Raw genomic sequence first — 19,930 nt, 5'->3', positions numbered from 1 at the left:
TACTCTTACTTATTTCTAAATGCTCTAGCAGGAGAAAGCCTGCTCCTTCCTTCTTCCCTACTTCCCTAAGGCCAAAGAGCTCCAGTATGTTTATCCTCTGGACAGTGTGTTCGAGAAGCATCCAAAAACAGCCTGTTTGGGATTATCAGAATCTCTGAAATCCCCATCATGGAAACCACCAAGCAGTGAAACCATTCAGCAAGGAGGGAACTATGGCCAGAGAATTCAGTTCCAATTAGACCGAGTCCTCCCAAACCGCAAAATCACTCAGCAATTTGACAATATTCTTTACTGCTTTCAGAGTTTCTACAGCTGGCAATTTCTTGTTGACAACAATTTTTTTATTGTTGGCTAGGTACCTGATGCTAGGTGGGGATATCCAGAAGTATGAGATGAAGTCTCTGTCTTAGTTACCTAGTGCTGCTATAACAGAAATACCACAACTGGTGGCTTTAACAAACAGAAATTTTCTCACAGTTTAGGAAGCTAGAAGTTCGAATTCAGGGTGCCAGCTCTGGAGAAGGCTTTCTATCTCTGCCAGCTCTGGGGGAAGGTCCTTGTCTCTTTTCAGCTTCTGGTATTTGGTTCCTTCCTGATCTTCATGTGAACTGGCATCTATCTTCCCATCTCTGCCTGCTTCACTGTGCCTAATCTGCTCAGTTTATATCTCAAAGGTCACTGACTTAAAATACACCCTACACTGTTATGGCCTTATTAACAAAACAAAGAAAAACTCTATTCCCAAATGGGATTACATCCACAAATACAGCGGTTAGGATTTACAACATATGTTTTTGGAGGACACAATTCAATCCATAACAGTCATCAAGGGATGTTTGACATCGCTGGAGAGAAAAAGGTATACGCAAAGGAGACAGTGATCCAAGAAGGCTTCAGCAGTATCTCTCACACCACATGTGCTCTTACAACTTGACTTTGGCCCACCCCATCAAGAGGTGGAGTCCATTTCTCCTCCCCTTGAATCTAAACTGGCCCATGGCCTGTTTTGACCAAGAGAATACAGCAGAAGTGACCCTGTGTAACTTCAGAGCCCAGGCCTCAAGAAACTTACAGCTTCTGTCTTCACTGCTTAGAAAACTCCCTCTTGAAAGCCAGACACCAAATAAAAAATCTGACTACCCCGAGACCACCACGTTGTGAGGAAACCCAGTCTAGCCAGTAGAGAGAGGGAAAGGCAACATGGAGGGGCACCAAACCACCACCCACGTGAAGTCTTCTAGAACCTTCCAGCCTAGCCACAGCTGAATATAGCCAAGTAAGTGACCCCAGCCACCACCACATGCAACAGAAGAACCCCCAGGCCAAGCCCAGCCTAAATTCCTGATCTGTAGAATCACGAGCAAATAAAACAGTTGTTTTAAGCAACTGAGTTTTGAAGTAGGTTGTTACAAAGCAACAGATAACTGAAACCAACTTGAAACCAAGAAACTAGGGATAGTCCTGGCTGTCATTATCTAGCTATGTGACCTTGAGTCAGTGACTTCCCCTCTCTGGACCTCAATTTCCTCATCTGTAAAATGAGTGGGCCATACTAGGGAAGCAAAGGCACCTTCCAGCTCTGGCAGCCCATATGATGCATGTGGTTATCAGTGACCGGTCTCAGCGATGATGAACGCTAGGAGTTCAGAGGGAACAACCACCTCAGGATCAGGTGAGCCCTGGAGTAGGTGAAACAATCATGGACTAAAAGTCAAAAGCTCTGGAGCGTGAGAATTAAATGAGGCTGCCCTAAAACACAGCAAGTCCTCAATAAATACCAGCAATAACCATTACTATCTGACACATTCTGGTTCTGTGACTCTGGACAAGTTAAATTCTCTGATCCCTAATTTTTCCCCTGAAAAATGGAGATAACGCTAATGTTCCTATTTCTGCAAGATGGAAATTCTTTTCATGTGGAAGTCCCATGCATATCACAAACCACCTACAAATACAAGACACAACTAGATTGTTATTATTCTGATTAATCCTTTGCACCATTCTCAGCAAAAGTCCTGCTGCCCATTTTCTCTCCTTCTTGCAGAACAAGTAGAGACATTCAGTTGATGGCACTGTCCTCCAGAAAAGCACACCGAGAGGAACACAGGCAGGTACGATGGCATCAAAGCTTTCAAGACAGGGAAGATTTTACACCCAACCACCAGCACAGATCAGTGAGCCAGGTGTCCATTCTGAAGGCAAGAAGCAGGTCTCAGCCCAAGGGGAAATCTGGGAACGGCCCAGTATTACAAGCTTGAATCACTTCCTACATCAGAGTCCTAGAGGCTAACAACCTGGGGATGCCCCAGCAGTGAGCTGTGAATCAGACCATACTGCCCAGCACAGAGTGGACCCACCAGTTGCCATTGGGTCGACTCCGGCTCATGGTGACCCCGTGTGTGCCAGAGTAGAACTGTGCTCCGTTGGGTTTTCAGTGGCTAAGTTTTCACTCATTCATCTAGATCGCCAAGACTCTCTTCCAAGGTACCCGAGTGGACTTAAGTTTCCAACCATCTCTTTTAGCAGCCAAGTGTGTTAGCCATTTGTACCACCCAGGGGCTCCACGGAGTGGACACTCCATAAAAACCATAACGAATGAACAAGCATTGGGTTTGGGAGTCTGAAGTCAGAGCTCCCGGGTTTGATGCCTGGCTTTGCCACACACAGCTGTGTGCGCTAAGATAGGCAGCAGCCTCCCTGGGCCTGTGCAGACATAAGGAGACCCATCTTGTAGGGGAATAAAAAAAAAATAGTGAGAAGTAAATGAGGCACTGCAAGAGAAAAACATCCAGGATTCTGCTTAATAATTAAGTGCATTTTTTCTTTTTAAGTACACAGAACTTCTGCCACCCATATGTCCTTCAACCCTGACTCTAACCTTTCAATCTCTGCAGAACGCTGAAAGTGAGCAGCAGACATCAGAAGAGTCCCTCCGTCCAGTGTTGATTCTGAAAAACTGCCAGCCCTTGGGAAAGAGAAACCTCACTGGCTCATTTTCCGAGGGTACCTGACAAGGCAGCAGCAATAATACATTTGCATTTTACAGCCAGTTCTTTTCGAAAACAAGGAGGAGAGTGTGGTTTGGACTTAACCCTGAAATTCCAGTGACTGTGTAGCCCCACAGGCAGTGCTCTCCTGGGGTGTAGAAACCAGCTGAGAAGGGGCCTGCCGAGTACACGTGGAACAGAGAAGTATTTGCTTCCACTTCTCCTGAATTCTTGGTTGACATGGTGGCTGAATGTGCTGGTGTCCAGCATCAGTTACAAGAGCTGGGAGTTGGGACCTAGTCCTTAAAGTCAGCCTTTGCCCAAGGAACCCTCACCATTTCCCTCCCGTCCTGTCTTCTCTACGTCACTATTCTCAGAGCAGAACCCGTGGGCCCCTACATCTCAGATCTGCATCAGGAACACAGCTCGGACCAGTTGGGGCTCCCTCTCCTCTGTTCGAAGGAGCCCTGGTGGCACAATGGTTAAAAAAGCTCAGCTGGCAGAAAGGTCGATGGTTTGAATCCACCCAGCAGCTCCATGGGAGAAAAACCCAGCAATCTGCTCCTGTAAAGATTACAGCCTAGAAAGCCCTATGGGACAGTTCTACTCTGTCACATGGGGCTGCTATGAGTCGGAATTTACTCGAAGGCACACAACAACAGCTCCGCTTAACTAGCACCACTGTCTGCGGAGGCAGGGGAGTTACTATAGGAACCACATCATGCAGCCCCCAGACATTCGCTTAGAAAAGAAACTGCACGCTTGGAGCTGGGAAGCAGAGAGTAAGATCCAGCAAGTTGTAAGGAAGCCTCAAGCCCAGTATTTCTCAAAGTCCGGTCCCAATCACCTGCATTGAATCACCCAGATGCTCATTAAAGGTACACACTCCTGGGCTGCCCCAGATGGACCAAATCAGGACAGGAGTGGCAAGAACTGGAATTTTTCATGCCCTCCCCTGATGATTCTTAGGCACACTGGGTTTTGAAAGCTGCCGCTCTAACCATTTCTAAGCTGGGACCCAATGAGGGGACTGTGAGAAAAGAATAAAAAGGCTTAAAAACATTTTAAGTTTGATCTCCCTTCTTAGCCTCATTCTTACAAAACAGAGCACTAGTGAACCAACGAGACAAAAGCCAATTTCCCAGTTTATGTACATCCAGGAAAATTAAATCACGACCCTGATAAAAACTCCGACCTTAAAATAAAAACATCTGCTCATCAAATCAATAGGCCCAGATAAAAATTAACCCAAATACCTCATCTTAGACCAACCAGATCTATTCTGAGAGAAGCGAGATACCATCTCGGCAGCAGCTCCGCTCTGTCCCAGCCGTCCCCAGTAATTCAGCTCTGCATTTCACGGCAGTGTCCAATGGCTAAGAGAGCAGAGGGGTCTCCTAGCTCTATCAGATATGGTTGGAGAAAGATTATTCAGGAAAAAAATAGTAAGATTCACCAGCTCACACAGCTCCATGAGAGAAAAAGATAAGTGACAGCATCAGGTACGTATCACACACTCAAAAACTGTTTCATGATTTCAAGGAAATAGGCACCTGATAAATAAGCCTGGCATGAGAGTCTCACATCCTGCATCTAAATCATGGAGAAGACGGGAACAAAGACTAAAACTGTCTCCATGTCAAAAGTATTATGTTTTTGAAACCAGCAAGACACAACCTACTAGAGAGTCAATACATTTCACTTAACAGTGACAGGTACACAGAAGGTGCCAAGCATTGCTGGGTCTTTAAATGGGGGTGGTGGGGGGGGGGTAGTGCCATAAAGGAGAAGCACTCTCTCCAGGTGACGGCTATCGGGAACCCCAGCTGGTATTTCAGAAACCAGGACTCCTCACTCAGGGAGGTGCATCACAGGGGGGCAGCCTTCTTCACACCTGATGGTCCAGTACAGAGGCCTCGACACTGCCTCCAAAGGATGGGCCTGGGGCTTTGGCCTGAGCACCGAAAATTCCAGTCATCCTTGCCACATTCTTCAGCAGCAGTTCCCTGCTAGCTGCTGAAACTTAACATTAAGCCACAAAACTATCAAATGGACAGCTTTCACTCCCGCCTCCTTCAACGGCTGCCCCAGAGTCCTCGCAAAAGAGTCCTGGCAAATCAAGCATATAGGAAGTGACTTTGACATCTGGCCCGGCTACCTGGAGCCCAGAGAAACGCCCCTGAATTTTAATGAGGAAAAGACTTTTCCTGAGTCAGGAAGCGGGCATTCCCCCCTTTAAAAGACGTTCCTGAAAGCACCTCTCCCAAGGGAGCCCGGCAGGTAAATAACACCAGAGCTTCTCTAAACCGACTCGGAAGGACCGGCTGTCCAGGTTGCACTGAGCCGCCCGCTTCTCCTCAGGAGGGATCCGGGAAGTAACTCAATCCAGACGTAGGCGGGCAGGGCTGGGGGAGACTGCAGGTGGGAGGACGGGGGTGAAGCAATACCGCTCAAACTTTGCAGTTGCTCCTTAGCAGTTCCGGCCAGGAGCCCGCGGAACTGGACTGGGGGAGCGGGGGGGTCACCGTCTCTGACAGCAAGGTCCCCTCATCAGCTCAGCCCACCAGCTCTGCTTCCAGACACGGCTCCTCCCGAGCAAGACCCTCCCCGTGCCCCCTCACCTTGGCCTCAAAGCAGATACCGTGCTGGAAGGCGTCCTCGTTGTGCAAGGGGATCCGCAGGTCATGTCCATCGTCCACAAGGTTGTACTTGGTTTTGCTGGGCATGGTGACCGAGGTGGACCCGTTCCTCCACAGGCGGCGGCGGCTGCAGGAAGGGGCTGGTGAGACCCCGGGGAAGGAAGGCGGGAGCCGGGAGCGGCGGCGCGAGGCAGGGGCTCCGGCTGGGGGGCGCGGGGCGGGGGGCGCCCTGGCCGCTCCGCAGTGGCCGCGGCAGCCGGGACCGGAGCGGCGCAGAGGGCCGAGCGGGAGCGGGCGGCGTGGATGCCGGCGACGAGAGCGACGCTGTGGCCGCGCAATTCCTGCCGGCTCGGCGGGCGGCGGAGGCGGCGGCGGCGGCGGGAGCGGGAGCGGGAGCGGGCGGCGGCGCCCGGCCGGGGGAGGGGAGTGGGCGCGCGGCCGCGACCGAGGCGGGACTGGGCGCGGCGCCGGCCCCCGAGCAGTGGCGCGGGTGGCCCGGGACCAGGAAGAAAAGGCAGCGCTGGCGCGGGCGCTGGCGGCGGCGGCGGAGCGGGGCGCCTGTCACGGAGACGCCGGAGCAGCCGCCAGCGAGCGGCTCCTCCTGCGGGGCGGGCCCGGGGCGGCTCCTCCCGCGGGGCGCCCAGGCCCCGCCCGCCGGTCCGCCCCGCGCGCCCCGCGCGCCCCGCGCGCCCCGCGCTGCCAGCCGAGCAGGTGAAAGTCCCCGGCGCGCGGGCCCGCGCCGCCCTCGGCCCGACCCCGGGAACTTCGCCCCGGCCGGGAGAGCCGGGATCTCAGCACCCAAGCCCAGTCCTTGTTGTCGTTTGTACAGTCACGTTCTGAGCCGGGGCTGCTCATAGTCCCAGCCGCGTCGCCTTTGGGGGGGGGAGGATTGTTTGTTTATTGTTTTCTTTTATGTTTTACCAGGAAGGGCCCAAGTCCTGGCCCAGATATCCTGAGTCTGAGCCTTATTTGTTCTCAGCCCCCTTCCTCTGGAGAATAAAGACTGCGCACAAGTGGGGAAATTGCAGGCGCTTTTTGTTCCTTAAGGAGCCCTGGTGGCACAGTGGTTAAAAGCGCTCGGCTGCCAACCGAAAGGTAGGCGGTTCGAACCCACCAGCTGGTCTGTGGGAGAAAGATGTGGCAGTCAGATTCCTAAAGATTTACAGCCTAGGAAACCTTATGGGGCAGTTCTGTCCTATAGGGTCGCTGTGAGTTGAAGTCGACTCACGGCAGTAGGTTTGGTGTTTGGGTTGTGTTCCGTTGGCCAGTAATATGTAATTTGTGTAAGGGGGGGTGGTTATTGCGGTTTTTTATGGTTTTAATATTTACAGACCTTGTAGAAATGGGGTAGGCAGAAAAAGAATAGTAAGAACAAGAGGATCCAGAAGGCTTTTATTTTCTTAAACAACCACCTTCTATATCTAGGTGTGGACAAAATGAGCTTCCAGGTTTTTTCCGACTAGTATGTTATTGTTCTTAGTAAATGTTTGAGTTCAGTTTGCCTGTTGTTAGAAGAGGCCTGTTCGTTTTTCTCCTTTACATCAAGAGTTTCTGAGGAAAGTTGCCTAAATATTTCCAATTTAGGAGACATTGGCTAGTGGAAGGTTGTAAACTATAGCTTCAGCTCCTTAACAGTACAAAATGTGCCAATCAGGCAACCACAGGAGTTTGTGACCAAATACTCAGTATCTGTCAAAACCCCATGTAGAATTTTCAGGTGCATGATAGCTATAATTTACACGGCGTAATACTACCCTGTCCCTGGGTGGCACAGATGGTTTACTCTGGACTATTAACTTGAAGGTTGGTGGTCTGAACCCACCCCGGGGCACCTCAGAAAAAAGTCCTGGCAATCTGCTTCCATAAAGATTACAACCAAGAAAACTCTATGGAGCAGTTCTACTTTGTAACACACGGGGTCACCAGGAGTCCGAATCAACTCAATAGCAACGGGTTTTTGGTTTAATATCACCCCCAAAGTCACCAGAAACAACCAATCAAGCCACCTCACCTCCCCAGGGTCTCTTGAGCCTATTCCTGCAAAACACAGTACAATCAAAGCCAGTTGAACCTGAGATCACTAAGAGCAAATAGCTCCTTTGCTGAATTCTTCACCTGCTTTTGATGCCCTGTGGGCACATCCAGCCAAGGCAATGCATCGGTTGTTTATAGGGAAGGCTTGGATCATGTGAAGCATCACAGTGAAATTATCTGTAGAAGGCAAGTCTTCCTACATCATTTTCATGATAAATTTATACAAGAAAATAATTACCATAATAATATTTATCCCTTAGCTCTAAATTACAATTGCCTTTTTCTGTATATTGCCTACTCCCTATCTGCTGAAATTACTGGTCAAGATGTACCATCTTCTGGGGTATCTTTTTAAATAAGAGCGGGCTAATGACTGGGACAAATTAATCATACATTATGCTGTATAGACTTTATCGTATTCATAAATATTTGTTGTTGTTAGGTGCCATCAGGTCTGTTCCAACTCATAGCTACCGTGTGTACAACAGACTGAAACGCTGCCCAGTTGTGTGCCACCCTCACAATCATTGTTATGCTTGAGCCATTGTTACAGCCACTGTGTCAATCCATCCCATTGAAGGTCTTCATCTTTTTTGCTGATCCTCTACTTTGGAATCGACTCGACAGCAGTGGGTCAGTGGGCTACTTTACCAAGCATGAATGTCCTCCTCCAGAGACTGTTCCCTCCTGACAACATGTCCAAGGTACATGAGATGAAGTCTCGCCATGCTTGCTTCTAAGGAACATTCTGGCTGTATTTCTTCCAAGAGAGATTTGTTAGTTCTTCTGGCAGTCCATGGTATATTCAATATTCTTTGCCAACACCATAATTCAGAGGCAGCAGTTCTTCTTTGGTCTTCCATATTCATTGTCCAGCTTTCATATTCATATGAAGCTTGGGTTAGGCACACCTTAGCGCTCAAAGTGACATCTTTGCTTTTTAACACTTTGGAGAGGTCTTTTGCAGCAGATTTGCCCAATGCAGTACATCGTTTGATTTCTTGACTTCTGCTTCCGTAGACGTTGATTGTGGATCCAAGTAAAATTAAATCCTTGACAACTTCAATGTTTTCTCCATTTATCATGATGTTGCTTACTGGTCCAGTTGTAAGGATTTTTTTTCTCTTTATGTTGAGGTATAATCCATACCGAAGGCTGTAGTCCTTGATCTTCATCAGTTTGTGCTTCAAGTCCTCTTCACTTTCAGCAAGCAAGGTTGTGTCATCTGCATGTCACAGGTTATTAATGAGTCTTCCTCCAGTCCTGATGCTAAGTTTCTTCTTCCCATATTCCAGCAAGCTTCTCGGATTATTTGCTCAGTATACAGATTGAATAAATACGGTGAAAAGATACAACCCTGATGCACACCCTTCTTGATTTTAAGCCATGCAGTATCGCCTTGATCTGTTCAAATGACTGCCTCTCGGTCTGTGTACAGGCTCTGCATGAGCACAGGTAAGTGTTCTGGAATTTCCATTCTTTGCAGTGTTATCTATAATTTGTTATGATCCACATAGTCAAATGCCTTCAAATGCCAAAAATAATTTGCATTGAGTATATGCACCACTAACCTTTTTATAAATACAGGACATGAAAGTCTAATCAGGCATGTTTGAGTCTTTGAATGTCACAGTGGTTTTAATATGCATCATAAATACTCTCTCTAAAACCTGGCACAGTAACTCAGCAACTTAAAAGCAAGACCTTAAGTATCTACTTCATTTACATCTCATCTTCTCCCCCGAATTTAAAATGTTCTCTGACTTCAAACAGGTTTTAGTCTAGATTAACTCAGTCCCACTGGACTGCTGATATATACCAGAATTTCCTATCTAACTCTGTTACACATTGTGGAACAAACACAAGCCAACAAACAAACAAAAAGCTGAAGTCCCAAATGTAATTCAGTATCTACGTTATTATTATCCAATAATTATTTATGAAATCAAAACACAGTAGCAATAATAGGCAATATTCATTGTGCTTCATCTATGTATCAGTCATTGTTCTTCGAGGCTTACATGTTTCGTATAATTTAATACTCACAATAACCCTAAGGTTATTCCCATTTTATAAAGGAACCGAGGCACAGCAAGATTATATAACCTGTGAAAGCTCACACACTTGGAAAGGAAAGGAGCCGGAATTCAAACCCAAGTCATTTCTGTGTCAAGAGGTGTTTCCATCATGCTCGGAGCCCCATGGAAGTCTTCCTACTGCAAATAAGATTCATATCAAATGCAGGGTCCGTGTTTTATTTACGTGTGTATTGTTGCTAAACTAGGAGCCCTGGTGGTGCAGTGGTTAAGCGCTTGGTTAAGTTGCTAACCGAAAGGTCAGTGGTTCAAACCCACCAGCTGCTCTGAGGGAGAAAGATATGGCAATCTGCTTCCATAAAGATTACAACCTTGGAAACGCTATGGGGGAGTTCTACTCTGTCCTATAGGGTTGTTATGAGTCAGAATCAACTCGACGGCACACGACACAACAGCAACTAGCTTTATTCATTCTATTTCAGTCTAATGAAATGTCCCAAAAAGACGAGGTCCATTCCCTGCTTTGGCCTCCACCTGATATAACGTCAGTGCCACACAAGCATGAAAACATCCTTCTTCCAGAAACAACAGGCATCCGAAGTAGTTTCCTTTTTAAGCAGTGACTTCAGTCTTATCTTTGCACCTTTAAATATAATTGCATTTCATCCACAGCGTTTCCAAATCTGTAAAAATGTATCAAGTTTTATTTCTCAAAATGAATGATACTTTCCATACTTTCTGTATTTTAAACGTTGCATAATAAAATTTTAATCTGAAATAGATTTAATTAAAATATAAATGGCTAAATCATATAAGGCTTTCTATGTTCAATTTCATTAAAACTTTGTTTAAAAGTTAATTGTAAAAAAAAAACCTTTGTTTAAAAGTTAATCGTAAAAAAAAAAGTCACGGAACTTTAGAGCTGGAAGTTACCTCAGAGACCATCTGTCCTAGTCATCTAGTGCTGCTATAACAGAAATACCACAAGCGGATTTCTTAACAAAGAGAAATTTATTCTCTCACAGCCTAGTAGGCTACAAGTCCAAACTCAGGACATCGGCTCCAGGGGAAAGCTTTCTTTCTGTGCCAGCTCTGGAGAAAAGGTCCTCATCATCAGTGTTCCCCGGTCTAGGAGCTTCTCAGCACAGGAACCCTTGTCCAGGCACTGCTTTCTTGGTGGTATGAGGTCCCCCAAGTCTCTCTGCTTGCTTCTCTCTTTTATATCGCAAAAGAGATTGGCTCAAGACACAATCCAATCTTGTAGATCAAGTCCTGCCTCATTAACATGACTGCCGCTAATCCCAACTCATCAACATCATAGAGCTAGGATTTACAACACACAAGAAAATCACATCAGATGACAAAATGGTGGACAGTCACACAATACCGGGAATCATAGCCTAGCCAAATTTATATACATATTTTTGAGAGATACAATTCAATCTGTGACATTCGACCCTTTGGCTCCCAAAAATTCATGTCTTTGCCACATGTAAAACACATTCACCCCATCATGTCATAGCAAAAGTCTTAAATCAACTCCAAGTCCAAAATCTCATCTTCTGCAAAATTTCCCTGTATCTGTAAAATCTAGAATACAAATTGTCAGGTTCTGAAGTACAATGGAACAGGCACAAGGCAGGCATTTCCATTATAAATGGGAGACACTGGAGGGAAAGAAGGGATAACCAGCACCAAGCAAATCAGCAGAACACATTACATTAGCCCTCTAGTCTTTAAAAATAACCCTCTGTTCTCAGACAATTTACACACAATGGCCCTGCCCTCCAGACTCTAGGTATTTGCCGCAGTCTCCAGATTCTGAGTGGAGCCCCCTTGGCCCTGGGCTTCAGCTTTGCCTCCAGGTGCAATGGAATGGCAACTCTGCTCCCTTGGCTTTAGGTGCACCGTTCTCCTAGTCCAACTGAGTAGCGACTCCACTGTTAGAAACACCAGAGGCCATGGCTCCACCCTTTGAGACCCCAGAGGTCATGGCCATACCTTTTGATACTGAGGCAGCTCGGCTTCCTGTGTTCCTTGTCTCTTCAGCTTCTGCTTCTTGATTTCTTGGCCTCTCGGCCTCTTGGGCCTCACTGCCCATGTCTGCCCTGCTGGGGCAAGTGTTCCAAAGCTCTGTAGCTCAACTGGTAAATGCCTGGAAGCACCCTACTCTGCCAGTAATCTTCAGCCAAGAGGCATTCAAGTCTCTTGCTCCATGGGTTGGTAAGCCCAGCTCTACTGATAAATGCTCACAGGCACCCCACTTTGCCAGGAAGCCTCCTGCACAAAGGCACTCAGCTCTCTCGCTCCATGGGTGGGCTCCAGCACTCTCAAGCTGGTCTCCTGGTTCTGCTGCTGCCACTTCTCTGCTGCTGGAGGTTCTGTGCTGCTGCTTCTCACCATCTGTGTCATCTCCAGTGTAACAGCTCTCCGCACCTCCTTTTGAGTCCTCACCAGAATTGTCTTTGATGTCTGTAATTCCAACAAGTCTCTTCGAGGCAAACTAGGCTTTTACTATTGGGCACTTTAAAACTCTTCCAGCCTCTACCCAGTCACAGCTTCAAGACTGCTTCCACATTTTAGGTATCTGTTAGAGCAGCACCCCAGTTCTGGTACCAAATTCTGTCTTATCATCTAGTGCTGCTATAACAGAAATACCACAAACGGATGCCTTAACAAAGAGAAATTTATTCTCTCACAGTCTAGTGGACTACAAGTCCAAACTTAGGGTGTCAGTTCCAGCAGAAGGCTTTCTCTCTCTGTCGGCTCTGGGGGAAGGTTCTTGTCATCAATATGCCCCCGTCTAGGAGCTCCTCAGCCCAGGAACCCTCGTCCAAAAGACACGTTCTACTCATGGTGCTACTTTCTTGGCGCTATGAGGTCCCCCATGTCTCTCTGCTTGGTTTTGATTGTAATTACCTGCTTCGTCATGCTAAGTCCTGCATGTACACCCTCACTTAATCATTCCCAGGACCATACAAGAAAACCTGTTGCTGTCAAGCTGATTCTGACTCGTAGTGACCCTATAGGACAGAGTACAACTGCCCCATAGGGTTTCCAAGGCTGTAATCTTTATGAAAGCAGACTGTCACATCTTTATCCCTTGGATCAGCTGGTAGGTTCGCACCACCCACCTTTTGGTCAGCAGCCAAGCACTTAACCACTGTACCACCACAGTTCCTTAGATCCTATTAGCATCCCCATTTCACAGATGAGGAAACTGAGGCTCAGAGAGGGAAGTAAATTGTGTAGGTCAGAAAGCAATAAGTCTTAGGAAACCTTCCATGAGTATATCCAACAATGAATGAAAAGAATGTCAGCTTGTTCAACACTACTCAAACTCATAGTGAAACCCACAGCCATAGAGTCGAGTCTGATGCATAGCGACCCGACAGGACAGAGTAGAACTGCCCCATAGCGTTTCCAAGGCTGTAATCTTTACAGAAGCAGACTGCCACATCTATCTCCCAAAGAGCAGCCAGTGGGCTCAAACCATCGACCTTTCCATTAGCAGCTGAGTTCTTAACCACTGTGCTACCAGGGCTCCTTCTCAGATACATAGACGAGGAAAAACCCACAAAATCTTTGTGTAAAAATAATATTAAACATTAACAAAATGTAATGATTTCCTATCATTAGATAACCCTTAGCTCTAAAAAGTTCAAATTATTTTTTCCATGGTATCATCTTTCCCTGACATTTCTCCTTGGAACATAAAGAGCTGGGAATTATTAGCCATTTTAAAAGGTGGCAATAAAGATATTAAGTAATTTCCATGAGGGGGAAAAAAAGGTAGAATTAAAACTCAGGTCTTCCAACTTCTAATCTAGGTATTTTAATTTGCTTTCCCTTTCAGCTTTATCGCCATACTGAAAGCTTTAAAATCCCCCCAACAATTCAATGTTTCCATAATATTAAGAAGGCATTAAAATATATAGCGAGTAATGTCTCCACCAAATGTAGATCACAGCTTTTAGACTGTGATTTAGAATATATGTGAAAAATCACAGTAAATATGGCACAGATAATCCTGGTAGGATCTCTTTCCTTAAAATAAAAATTGGGTTTTCCAGCTCTGTAATTCTCACTGACTTACCATAGCTAGGTGTATATAATGTAAAATTATTTCTTATTTTATGCCTATGGTTTTTATTTCCTGCAAAGTGTAAAAAGAATGTAAAATCTTACAAGTTTTTAGAGAAGTTTCTTGGGAAATGATGCCAGTGTAAGGGAACATGTTATACCATGACTGGACTGGCGTTGTGTCTGGAGGTAGCATCATCACCGGAATAAGAATCTGGCTAAGAGTCAGAAGACTCAATCTTAGTCCCAGGTGAACCAACGTTGTAACCTTGGGCATGTCCGTCAACTTCCTTGAATATGTTTCCTCATTTGTAAAAAATGGGAAACACTTCTTAATTTTTTATAGAGTTGTTTGAGCATGTCATGAGATGGGTATGAGGTAAAAACCCTGTAAATTGTAAGGTTTTATACTAGTAGAAGAATTTATTAGTACTATTTCCAAAAGGGAAACCAGTATTAACTGTAGCAATACACATAGTTTTACAGCAGTCTTTACCCCTACTGATCTCTAACCCAAATTTAGTTTGTTACGATCTTTCACTAAAACAAAACAAAACAAACAAACCTGTTGCCATCAAGTCGATTCCGGCTTGTAGCGACCCTTTCACTACTTATGCAATAGGGCAATAATTTGGGATATTTACCCTATAAGAAAGGCTATCCTGAAAGGTTTCATATATTCTGAAGCTGGCCTACACATTTTTTATTTCCTTAATTGAAAATGACATCCCCTACCTTCACCCCATACCAAAACAAAACAAACAAACAAAAAACCCATTGCTGTCGAGTCAATCCTGACTCATAGCAACCCTACAGGACAGGAGTAGAACTGCCCCATAGGGTTTCCAAGGAGCAGCTGGTGGATTTGAACTGCCCACCTTTGGTTAGCAGCCAAGCTCTTAATTATTGTGCTGGCTACATATCCTTTTGAGTCTTTATTTCTGTTTTAAAGGCAAGCCTCTCTTTATACAGAATTACACATATTAAGTATTTATAAATTGAATGCTATTTCAAACTGACTTCCAGGCAGAAATGCCTTTTGTGTTCCAAGCTATCTTCAACAGCTGCCAACACAGATCTAGGCAGCACGACTAGAAGAGGAGGGAAGGCAAGATGAGTGGGAAGCAGTGGCCAGAGCTACTTCCTTCTGTCGCCCACTTTCCGTACCCAACCCTGGACCAGAAAGGCATGAGACAAGTAGCATCAAAGGGGACGGCCATTTTCTGAGGCTCTCCGGGCTGCCTAACAACAGCCTTCTTTCTCTTGGAACACTTCTGGGGAATTAGGAGATCTAGGCAAAGGCAAAGAAGCAAAGGCTGAAGAATATGGAGGTGAAGATAGAAATCTGGGTTTCTGATAAGATTTGATTTCACTTTCTCACGTAGGTTCATCTCTCCTGATGGCACAACCGTTCTCTGCTTTTCTGATTCAGAAGGTCCCTCTCAGTGTTAAAGTTTATAGCTGTGTTTCCTGGCCCCGCTAAATATCCCAGGCATGAAATGTTTATTCATTCAACAGCCTTTGGTCAAAAAGCCTTTTGATCAAAGGCAATAAAATCACATTAAACAAGTATTCCTGCTCTAACAGTTTCCCAGGGGTACAGTGGAAAGAAAAAGGGGTATGTACCCTTTATGAGACAGACACTTAAAAAATGCAACAATAGTGGGAAAGCAATGCCTGATCTAAGCATAAAAATGAAAGGCTCCGTTCCGGTGATAGGGAAGGAAGGGAGAAAAGTCATGGGTGCTGACGTGGTCAGGAAGGGCTTCAAGGAGGAGAGAGGACTTGGGATGGGCTTGAAAAAGGGAAAGGATTTTAATAAATACCTCAGGAGGAGGGAGACTTGGAGACAGTCTGTAAAGACTTTGTTCTGCAAAGTGTCTTCAGGGAACAGTGGAGAGATAAGCCCCTGATGGAGAGCAGTGGGAAGTAAGCAGAGTCAGCGAGGGGAGGCCTACAATACCAGGCTGAGATGTTTATACTCTGGAAAATTTCTGATCTGAGATTTGACCCAGGTGTTAATTTAAAAAGATTAACCAGTACTGCCACACCCAAAAAAAACCTTTATGTTCCCTAACAGTTTTATCTAAGGTACAATTGAAAAATGTTTGGGATTAAAGCTAATAATCAGACTTTCCATATGATAAGTGTGTGTAGAGAGGTGGGAGTCCTGGTGGCACAGTGCTGAAGTGCTCAGCTGCTAATCAAAAGTTCCGCAGTTTGAATCCACCAGCTGCTCCTTGGAAACCCCATGGAGCAGTTCTACCCTGTCCTATAGGATCGCTACAAGTTGGGATCAACTCAATGGCAACAGTTTTGGTTTTCTGGCTTTTGGGAGTTGACCAGGTCGTCTTTATGCTGGTCTCCTGTAGTCACAAATGAAGGATGATGAAAGCAGAAAAAACCACAAACAATTATACCCTAGTATCATGGTCCAAAGAATCTCCACATTTCTCACTTCCAGGTGTTTTTTAATTCTTACTTCTATTCCACTTTAAGGTCCCTAGGTCGTGTAAATGGTTTGTCCTCCACTGCTAACCTAAAGATTGGCGGTTCAAACCCACCCACCAGATCCAAGGAAGAAAAGGCCTAGCGATCTGCTTTTGTTAAGATGACAGCCAAGAAAACCTGTTCTACTCTGTAACATATGGGGTCACCTTGAGCTGGAATCAACTGGACAGCAACTAACAACAACATTCCACTTTAGCTTTGTGCCTTCTCACTGGGTGGCCATTTGAGTATTATTTATATGTTTGTTCATTCATTCATCTATTTGTTCGTTTTAGTGCTCCATAAAGTCAAAAAAAGTTTGATTGGGAATTTTCTTTAGCTGCTCAGCAAAAATTTATTTTAAGGCCTTTACTCTTAAACCTACAAGCTTAGATCTCAGTTCCTAAATTTGGGAGAATATTTTCATTAGCTATCTATTTAAAACACAAAGTAAGCCCACCCATTAAATTTAGAAATCTGGGGCTTGTCTGCTCAGCTAAATCTATCCCATGTCTTTGTAATTGATCTCGGTTCTTCTTTCTAAAACCTACATTCTTCAAATAAGATGGCTGAGGGTTGCAAAAAGACTATGGAAACACTTCAAGACACAAATACGTGTTAATATTTTTATTTCCAGATCTCTCTTTGGAGGTGCAAAGCTTTTGCACCTGCTTGAAAAATAAAACTTCCTCCAACCTCCCTTCCACCAGTGCGCTCAAACACACACACACACACACACACACAAGGGAAAAGACAGATGTGCACTGCAACCAGGTGTATTTGGGCATTTAATTTTTGCTCCCAGGTCCAGGATTGCCCCCTTTGGGCTTTATGTGTTCTGAAAGCAGGGTTTCAGTTACCCCAGTCTTTGATTAGCATAACAGGTTCTTCTCACCACACTCTTACACTATCTTTTGAACTACACACAAAGGGAATGGCGCGGTATGTTTTTTTAAAAAATTACAGGCATTTCAGGATAACTAGCAAATTAAGTGTTCAGGCCTTATCCAAATCCAGCTTTAGCCATTTTCCGTCATTAGCAACTGCCTCATTCCCTTAAGAGGGCTTGTAATCTCTTTTTATAAATCCCTTGACATCACCAGCTGGCCCCTCTCCACACCACTCAGAGCACTTTTCCTGAACCAGAGCTGCAGGGGCCTCAGAATTTTCCACCTCTCTGAGCAGCCATGCTCTGCCTTTCACTGGCCATAGGCGGCCTCTGTAATTTGAGCTCCATATACGTGATAACACTTCAACCGCAGCCAAGTTTAACTCAGAACAAATGCTCCTCATGTTCCTACATTTTTGGACAAGCAGCTCAATCTAAGTCTGATGGGGTCAGGGGTAAAGGAGGGGGTAGGTGGAATCTCTGAACGCAAACCTGATTGTCCATGTACTCTTGTGCTGGGCAACCGTGGTCCCATCGTCTGCCTCCCTGTGGCTATGCATCCATTTGTGAGACGGAGGCATAATTCCCCATCACTCCCTGTTGTACATCCATGACATACTCCAGAAAAAGCTCCTTACTGAGCATGATAGTGGGATGGGACATTCTAGTTAGTCAAATATTCAGGTTGGTGAGAGGCATGTAAGGTTTACCAATCAGAATTAGACTATCAGAAAAAAGCAGGTATCTGTATATATTGTAACACTTCCTCAAATAAGGTTTTTGGGTTCCTTGTGGAGGGTCCTTGTTACAAATGACAATAATCTCCATTCTGCTGATGGACAGAAAATCTGGTTAATCAGGTGTGGTACCTGAGACAATCTTCAACTGTACTTTGTAGTACTTCAATGTCTTTTTGGAGACCAGTTGGGATATTGGGTAAACAGACAAAGAAAAATGCCATGCTTTGGGATGCTAGAATAACTGAAATCCCATTTGAGACCACCTCAGGTGCCACCCCAAGGCAGTTTTAACGGTCATTCACAAGGAAGTTTTGACAGAGTTTAGAGCTCGAGGAGTTACAGGAAACCAGTTTCAAGGGTAAGGTAGGAGGTCCCTTACATTTCCCAGATGTGGGAATCAAACATGCTTTTATTCAGTGAGCACTTGGTGAGTGCCCACTATGTGCCGTTGCCGTGCATGACCTCTGAGCATTCATTCAAAAACATTGGTTGGCTGCTGACTGTGTGCTCTGTGAACAGATCTGAATGGTGGAAAGAGGATGAAAAACAATTTCTGTTCTCAAAGAACTTACCTCCATCTATCAAGGAGTTAAGACAGGCATCTGACAGTAGTAAAATAAAACAACAAAAGATAAGTAAGTGCCTCAAAAGGTACAAAAGTGATGGAAGACGGGGATGGGTGGCAGTGGAGGGTGGCACAGAAAACTTCATGGAGGAGGCACTATTTGAACTTGACATTAAAGGATAATGTCACTTCTATGGGCAAGTTCAGAAAAGGGCATTCCAAGTAGAGGAAAAGCAATCAGACTCTCGCTGATGTCACTAAATATACCGGAAGGCATAGTGCCTCTGCAGATACATTCTGAGGCTACCTGAGACATCTCTGTGGTCAGTCAGTGAGCCCTGCCCGGTTGTCCACTGAGCGCTGCAGGCCCTTCCTGAGGTAACTGAAGGTGCCCGGTTGTCCACTGAGCGCTGCAGGCCCTTCCTGAGGTAACTGAAGGTGCCCGGTTGTCCACTGCGCGCTGCAGGCCCTTCCTGAGGTAACTGAAGGGCCCCGGCCATAGAGGTTTAGAAGGTGAAGAGCTGGGCTTGCCAAGACCTGTCTGAGCTATGACCTCGTTCCTGTGGCTTTGGATCCTTGGGCCAGAAATTTATGGGATTCCAACAAAGGCCTCTTCCTCCTGTTTTAGCCACTAAGAGGAAAAGAAGATACACAAAGCGGTTGCTTGTGGGCCATCCAAGGTACACTTGGTTTCCATTCTCCTGGAGCAACAGAGGAAGAAAGAGAGTCAGGAGAGGCAGAAATCAAATGCGTCTCTGATACCTCCATGAACAGCTGCTTCCTTTGCCATGAAACCAGAAGAACTGGAGAGTGCCCAGTTACTGTTACTGAATGTTTTGATCAAAGGTTCTATAAAAGAATCCTGACCAATGGGGGGAAATGAAGCACAGAATTTCAAATTCTCAATGGAATCTAGACTTTCTGGAGCCATTGAGGCTGGATGAACCTCCAAACTACTGCCCTGAGATAATCCTTATACTTTAAATCAAAACTATCTCCTGAAGTCTTCTTTAAACCCAAAAATATTTTATCTTAATTAGTAAAATATGCCTGCCTTGGTCATTGTGATCTTTTAAATAATTATGGAAGATCAAATTGGCAACTGTAAATAAAAAAGTTGGATGGAAGCTTAGGGGTGCAATGAGTTTAAGATAATGGTTGTGGAATAATTTGGAAAAGGATAGTGAGAATGGTAGGACAACTTGAAGAATGTAATCAATGTCATCGATTCTACATGTAGAAATTGTTGAAATGGAGTATCTTTGGCTATGTATATTTTCAACAAAATTTTTTTTTAAATTACATATAAAAAAAGTGCTTGTTTTAGGGTCTCAATTCTTCATTAAAAAAAAAAAGATAATGTAGTGCTCTGGGCAGAGAACAAAGCCTCAACTTATCCATGGGCCTGTTTTACACATTTGTGTACATGCATAGGGTCGCTATGAGTCGGAATCGACTCTAGGGCAC

At 45.2% G+C, this 19,930-nt stretch overlaps 1 protein-coding gene and 1 long non-coding RNA gene across 5 annotated transcripts in view; one reads left to right on the top strand and one right to left on the bottom strand.

Annotated features, from left to right (window-relative positions):
• Window positions 1-6,202, bottom strand: part of C3H1orf226 (chromosome 3 C1orf226 homolog) — a 435,074-nt gene extending 428,872 nt beyond the window's left edge. For 2 of the 3 annotated variants that reach the window (XM_049881077.1, XM_049881078.1), the window contains exon 1: window positions 5,609-6,200. In XM_049881077.1, coding sequence (XP_049737034.1) covers window positions 5,609-5,713 — 105 coding nt within the window. In that variant the 5' untranslated portion in view covers window positions 5,714-6,200. Of the gene's footprint in view, window positions 1-5,608 lie in introns of all 3 variants that reach the window. The other variant, XM_049881081.1, reaches the window with a different exon arrangement.
• A 419-nt stretch (window positions 6,203-6,621) lies between these two features.
• On the top strand, window positions 6,622-10,376 carry LOC126073889 (uncharacterized). Of its 2 annotated transcripts, XR_007516869.1 has the most exons (4): window positions 6,622-6,721; window positions 8,103-8,364; window positions 8,956-9,115; window positions 9,739-10,376. It is a non-coding gene; the product is annotated as an uncharacterized LOC126073889 (long non-coding RNA). The 2 variants fall into 2 exon arrangements; XR_007516868.1 differs by lacking the exon at window positions 6,622-6,721 and having other exon boundaries at window positions 8,040-8,364.
• Window positions 10,377-19,930: the final 9,554 nt, after the last annotated feature.

The sequence above is a fragment of the Elephas maximus genome, chromosome 3, assembly GCF_024166365.1.
Source record: "Elephas maximus indicus isolate mEleMax1 chromosome 3, mEleMax1 primary haplotype, whole genome shotgun sequence".
NCBI lineage: Eukaryota > Metazoa > Chordata > Mammalia > Proboscidea > Elephantidae > Elephas > Elephas maximus.
Note: the sequence above shows the minus strand (reverse complement) of the source record. Positions and strands in the feature narration are given on the sequence as shown.